The following is a 7,349-nucleotide window of genomic DNA, read 5'->3' as shown; positions in this document are numbered from 1 at the left end:
TATATATATATATATATATATATATATTTCAGCCTCTTAGCATCCACCACCTGGAACCTTTGTGGTCACTTTGGAGCCAGAAGGGGAGACATCAGACTCACCTGGTGAGAATGGCAGTGAAAGGCAGAAGGTACTAAGGCTCTTGATGACACTGTTCAGCTGCTGAATTAGCCAATCCAGGAACCGCCCTCCACCTAGATTCCTGGTTCTCAAGCACCTCAATCCCAAAGATTCTACAATTGTTTTTGATTGCTAAAATAATCCAGACACATAATTTAAGGAAATAAAATGTTTAGTGAGTAAATGTTTATTTAGTAACAGCAACACATAGTTTCTCAAGAAGAGGATGAACTGAAAACTCCTCTAAGGCAGGATGAAGCAACTTTCCATTATTCTTAGTTTAGACCAGAATCTATCATTTTATATTCTCTTTTAATAACTGTCAAAATACAACAAATACTTAGAGGAAAATGTTCACAGTATACCAAAACATTTTAAGATAAAGAGCAGTGTAAGAGTAGTATTCTCTACAAATCACAGTATACAATGATGCCTTCCTGCAGCTTTAGAACTATTACTACTCAAAATATTAATACATTTATGCAAAATGATTGGGAAAATTGAAATACCTGCAACCTTTTCCAGTTTCTGACTTGAGGAGTAGGTGCAAACCACCATCCTCTTCATAGACCTTCTGTTACAGCATCCATCAAAAACCATTGGTAGAGCTCTCAAATACTGATGACAATGCATGTGATGCATGCGTGCTCTGCTAAGTTTTGAACAGATAACATATTCTACAGCAATGTTCAAGCCCTGGATTATTTTTGCCTGACAAAATAATACTCCAATATTCCCTGAAGAGGTTTTATAAAAAGGTTGGAAATGGCTATTTTTCAAAGCCAATTTCCTTTATTTTTTGAGACAGGGTCTCACTCTGTCACCCAGGCTGGAATGCAACAGTGCAATCTTGGCTCATGCAGCCTCAAACTCTTGCAGCACTCAAGCAATCCTCCTGCCTCAACTTAATGTGTAGCTAGGACCGCAGGCACATGCCACCACACCTGGATAATTTTTTAATTTTTTGTAGAGATGGGGTCTCACTTTGTCACCTAGGCTGGTCTCAAACTCCTGGGCTCAAGCAATCCTCCTTCCTCGGCCTCCCAAAGTGCTGGGATTACACGCATGAGCCACCACACCCAGCCAATTTACTTTTTAATAGAATATACTGCTGCATTATCTTCACGATTTTTTACAAGAGGTTGCTATAGTGTGCTATGTGTGTAAATATTCAGATCCTGTATATAAACTAAATATAATCAAAGGCTCCAAATCAGTTCTTAAATTTGATATTTAAATGTCGGACCAGGGACCTTCCAAATAGTATTCACAGTATTAATGGTGAGAGAAATTTTCATTTCTATTTTTTCTTATCTTTTCAAAGTCCCATTAAACATTTGAAATTACTGGTAGAAATGAGGTGATAATAAACATTTTCTATTTAAAAGTCTGACACTGATATGCAATCCATTTTAAACTGTTACATCCAATATGCTATTCTGTTTTTCTCATTAGTCTTTAATTGCTAAATATTTGAATAACATATTAATTTGTTTTTTAAAAAAAGAATTTTCTTGTACCATTTTTAGATTTCTGTCTTAAGTTTATATAATTTTGTAAAACCTAGTTTCATGTTTAATGAATTAAGAAACAACAACATCAGAACAGTTTAGCCAGACTTTAATAGGCAAAAAAGGGTTGCTTTGGCATTGTATAAAAGAATAACTATTATAATACAAATCTTTATTTAATCTACTTTATTAAATATTAAAATGCAATAAGGCAATTATTGTTTTAAGACATTTAAAATTGCATTTAATAAATGGATAACTGGCCCCCACCTGACATACTGCACCCCTACTTTCCTTCTCTACTCTAAGGAACCAAAAAAATTATTTTAAAAAACAAATCAGTGCCTTCCTAAAAACATCTCAAAGAGGTTCTGATTACTACTAAGGTATTTATTAATACAAATATGTGAAAAATAAGACAACAAATAATATCTTTTAAGGTATTTCTGCTGTCTTTTGTCCTCTTATATCTACTCAGAATGGTTCAACTGAAAGTATCCTGACTGAGGAATAAATAGGTGTAATTTATTGTTTAATTTGCCATCCAAGGTTGGGCAGTGATTCCCAAACCTGGCCTCTCATCAGTATCATCTGGGAAAACTGCTACAACACATTCCTGGGCCACCTTCAGACCTAAAGAAGCAGTCCCCTCCACTTCCAACCTCCACTGGAGAATATGTAGTTAGTCTTGCAGTCTAACACTTGGGATAGCTAAAACGATAAAGCTAAAAAGGAAGATACTTGTATTTCCACAGGTCCTAGCTCACAAACTGGGATCCAGTAAAAAATAAAAAATAATAAAAATTTAAAAATAAAAAAAACCACACACACACAAAATGTTGAATTGGGACTAAATGATCAGTAAGTCAGGTGATTGGGAGACAACTCTAGTATTAACAAACCAAACACAGCAGGCCCTGCTGCCCCATTCCATGGAAGTCAGCGCCTTTCCTGACCCCAGAGAGCCTAGGCAAGCAAACAGATGTAGCATGAGGGCTACAACTCAATAAGTAAATGTTTCCACACCATTTCTCTCCATCTCTACTTCTCAATTTTCCATACATGCATTCCATCTTTTCTCTTCCTCTGCCCTTTGCCATTCCCACTCTTACTCCTTTCTCTTTCCTCACCCCTTTTCTCACTTCCTCTCTTTTCCTTCTTTTTTGATTTAGTTACATCATTCTTTTCTTCTCTACTTTCTCTTCCTGAAAAACTCTTCCTTACATAAAATAAACAAATTCATACTGGAGATATATGTCAGAAAACATTCAGCCTGAGTAAACTGAACGCTCTGTACAGAAAGCAACAGAACAAAACAGAACTTCAAAAGTAACACTGGTGTGGCATAACATAAGCCACACAGAATGCTTCCAAATCCATTATCTCTTCTGAGTCTCATCTTGTGAGGTTTGAAGGGTACACTGATTGTACTTTAAAACCTAAGGCACAGAGAAGGTTAAATAACATGCCTGAGTAACTAAGAAGAGAATCCAGATCTAGCTCACAATCTGGTCTTCTTTTCACTATACCAATAACATCTGACTGGAGGCAAGATGAGAGAGCGATGAGTAAGCACTATTATTATTTCAGGGCCTTAAAACCCTTACATATTATGAACTACTCTTCAGTAGAAAAAAGTATGCACTTTCTTAAAGCGTAAATCACAATATATATTTTTAAAGGTTTCCCAAGTTCTTTTCTACTTCATACAAATGAAGTTTGACTGCATTTTAAAGGCATCCCACTTTGGTAATACTGTAGCCCAGAGAGAGTTCTGAGGTCAGAATACATAGACTCAAATAATAAATCATGTAATTTATATGAACTGCATAGATATACTATGTTTTATGAAAGACCATTTATATGAAAATGGAATACATTCTCTAAGTTGTCCATCTATAATTCAACCTCTCATCAACTCCAAGAACTGCATTTCTTTAGAATTCAAAAGAAGAATTACCTTGTCTAAAGATAAATTCAGAAAATTCATTTAAAAATTATTATACACATTTTGTGATACCTTTAATTTTAGGTAGAAACAGTACCTAAAAGAGAGCTTTCACTATTAATTCCATTTATGGTAAAACGATCAATTAGGTCAGGTCTAAATAAACCAGATGAAGAACCTTCCAACTGATCCACCATGTAGAGTGTGTGACAGTGTAAATAATCCACACCATGAGTGAGACCACAGCATACAGTCCAGTTGGATTAAACTGTGACCACGCTCTATACAACTCCCAATCAATTAGAGCCCATGGGGCTGAGATTCTCCGTTCACTGAGGAAATTAAATCTTATCAAACTTACTAATACAAATTCATATCTTGTCATTAACCCCAAATGCTTCCTCTAATATTTCAAAATCACATTTATAATCTACCAACTGTGCCAAGAATTGTGGTATCCTAACTTCAAGTTGGCAAAATAATTTCCAGTGGTTCCCAAAGTAGCTAACATCAAAGTCGTCTGAGGTGATTGTTAAAAACAAAATCATCATGTGACTTATATTCTGTACCCTGATTCTAACAAACCAACTAGAAGATGGCATATTTGAGATAATCAGGGAAATCTGGCTATGAGATGAAGCCGAAGGACTGCTGCTGCTTTTGTTAGGTGTGATGTCATGGTATCTACTTAAAGTGTTCACAGCAATGAAATAACACAATGTCTGGGATTTTAAGATACTTAAGCAAAGAAAAAAATGATGACGCAAACATGGTAAGATAGTGATAAGTGTCAGATCTGGATGTTGAGTATCAATGCACTATTCTAGTTTTGTATAATTTTTAAATCTCTTCATTAGAAACTTTTTTACAGACTCCATCCTAGACACAGCATGCCACAGTCTCCAAAGGCGTAGCTCAGGAATGTACTCTTAAGCTCCCAACAAGAATCTCATATAGTCAGGCAGGCAATGATCATTATTTGAGAACCATTAGAAATGATCTAATACATACCCTCCAAACTTCACATTTTTAGTATTCTCATTTTCTACTCAGTACGCTCAATTTCACAGTTTCTTATATCCACCACGGCATTCTGCCAAGGAACTACAACTTGTGTTCTCTAAACCCATCTGTTCTAAGAATGCTGGGCTGGTTATCAACTTCTAGTGCACCTTGCTTAAACTTTCCTCTCTCAATTTGTCCCTGACTGAACTGCAGACGACAGAACAACTGTACTAACCATCTCTTTCTGCATATTCCATGTCTCCATAGAGGTCACTGTGTCTTCACAAAACTAATTGCCACGATTTTCACTGGTGATATTTTTCCTTCATGATTTTCCATTTTCTACTTGAGCATTAAAATATCAGAGAGAAAAAGAAGATAACCATATAGATAATCATGCTGTTGGTAAAATAAAATATGTGCCCCAGCATAGTATATGCTAAGTATTCAGAATCTATATTTATATTAGATAACAGGTCAAGAATGCCAAAGAAACAATATTTTTCTCAAGATTTTAAAAAAATTAACTGTCTTAAGTGATACTCAAAAAAGGAAGATATGCAAATCAACCCAATTAAAACCACATTTTCTATAGGTGGATGTAACAATCTTAATTCAAATCATCCACTTAAGTTGTTTAACTTACTTAAAGTAAGGCTCTAGATATTTGCTTCTTCAAAAGTATCTTGCAAGGCCATTACGAGGTAGAAGACAAGTTTAAATGGACCACATTTTTCTACTCCATTGTAACTAAAATTACTACTCACAGAAAGTATATAGCTTATGTATTTTGGTCCATCACATTTTCCACCATCATATGAGTATACTCTCAAGGTTCTCACTTTATCATCAGTATAATACATTTTGCTTCCAGAATGCCCAGTAAAGCTGACATTTTTCATTTAAAGTGATTTTAAAAATCCCCAAATATCTATTTAACAATCTTAAATCTGAGTTTTGGCAAGACAGTTTAATGCATACAAAATGAAACACTACATTTCTCGCTCGCTCTCTCACACAAATGCGCACAGATTAAAATCCCAAAGTTTTCAGTATTTTTCCTCTACCTTACACAGTTCAATGTGTAACATGCAGCTTACTTATAATCTAAAAATAATTTTAAACATGATTGTCATAAAAATATTTTAAAACAGAGATGAAATGTATAAAGGCACACATAGATTGTCAATGGTTACATCAGTTACATCACATTTCTTTAGAAACAGAACTGTTTCTGCTCCTGTAAACAAACTTTTTTCTCACACATTTAAAGTGAGGTTAGTGCTGACATAAAATTATTGCTCTACTCACAGTCTGAGTGTTTGCACTGTTTGAGGTACATTTTCTCCATCTACACACCCCTACCACTCTTGCAAGTATGAGTCAACAGAAGTCTGCAGGTTAAAACCATTCAATAATATTTTCATCAATACTGGAATGACAGTTACATTACATAACACCAGAGATAAAAAATGTTTCACTGTTGAGGCCCAAGATTTTAACTTATTCTTCATTACCTGAAAATACTGCTCATTTAACTTCTTTAGGGAAAAAAAATTATTCTGGAGATGAATAATTCCTTCCTGAATACTTCATCCAAGACGATTCCTTCACACTTATCCTCTGATTCTTTGTTGTTTTCATTCATTTGATTTAGCAGTCACCAAGAATCATTTTTCCTTTGGCGATCTGGCATAACGATCTCTTACACTTTTTGCTAGTTGTTTGATAAATATTTTGTAAATTTTTCCACAGTATGTATGCACTGTTTTTTGTAGTTCCAGTTCTAAAGGTTTTAATAAGGAATGGATGTTGTCATCTTCAAAAGAGCACTAGAGAAAGAAAATTTTTAAAAATAAAAAATTTAAAAGGCAAAGGTACGTACATAAATTCAATTATTCTCCAAACGTCTTCAGTTTAATATGAACGATCTCCATTTAACGTCTCACAGAAATTAGATGTTTAACAAATATTTTCAATAAATTAAACAGAACTATTATCTCCCATTAAAGAAAGACAGCCATGATAAATATCCGGGGGAATCCTGGAGAACGTGCACAAAGGCAGAGAAGACTCTGAAATACCGGTTAAGAAGACAACCAAAAGCTCTACAAGTATCTGGGCGAAACTAATAAAAGCTGGACTGCCTAAAGGAAGAGCTTGGCCACACACCACACCCACGTCCCACCTTTTAAAAACCACTCTGGTAATAATACTGCTGAGGCTGGAATTGAAGGAAATGAAGTAGAGGCATATGGCAGGAGGAATGCAAGATGATAACACAGTTCGGCATTTCCCACAGAACCCTAACTGCACAGAAAGATCCCAACAATAAACACATTTGAAAACTGCTAAATATTAGGCACTCCTCATGGGGATTCAGACTGGCACAGGCAAAAGTCTAAAAAGTAAAACGGAAAATAAATCTGTTTAGTGTTGTTTGACTGTTTGTCCCAAGATATATTTTTGGCTATAGTCCTTCTCTTACTATAAAATATACTAGTATCAAGAAATATATTTTGGAAAAGGCTGTGGTAGTAAAGTGGAAATAATGTGTAATCTTTGTATTTTCAACCAGGTATTTTGTGATTTAGTATTTTCAACTAGGTATATTTTCAATTAGAAAGATGGATGGGGCTTAAAAGTAGAACATTTTACATGGAAGTTGAAGTTGGTGAAAAATGCAAAATCACAAAGGATTCAGAATCAGAAATCTCCCAGGTTATCCCTAAGGTTCACTAGCACGCTGAGGGAGAGGAAATGAA

The 7,349-nt window shown here is 34.9% G+C and overlaps 1 protein-coding gene across 2 annotated transcripts in view; it reads right to left on the bottom strand.

Moving 5' to 3' along the window:
* Positions 1-277: 277 nt before the first annotated feature.
* Positions 278-7,349, bottom strand: part of GXYLT1 (glucoside xylosyltransferase 1) — a 61,445-nt gene continuing 54,373 nt past the window's right edge. For both annotated transcript variants that reach the window (XM_033222415.1, XM_033222416.1), the window contains one exon: positions 278-6,416. In XM_033222415.1, the coding sequence (XP_033078306.1) occupies positions 6,255-6,416 (162 nt within the window). In that variant the 3' untranslated portion in view covers positions 278-6,254. The remainder of the gene's footprint in view (positions 6,417-7,349) is intronic.

The sequence above is a fragment of the Trachypithecus francoisi genome, unplaced genomic scaffold (genome assembly GCF_009764315.1).
Source record: "Trachypithecus francoisi isolate TF-2019V2 unplaced genomic scaffold, Tfra_2.0 Lachesis_group11, whole genome shotgun sequence".
In the NCBI taxonomy this organism is placed as follows: domain Eukaryota; kingdom Metazoa; phylum Chordata; class Mammalia; order Primates; family Cercopithecidae; genus Trachypithecus; species Trachypithecus francoisi.
This window is presented reverse-complemented; position numbering and strand designations above follow the sequence as displayed.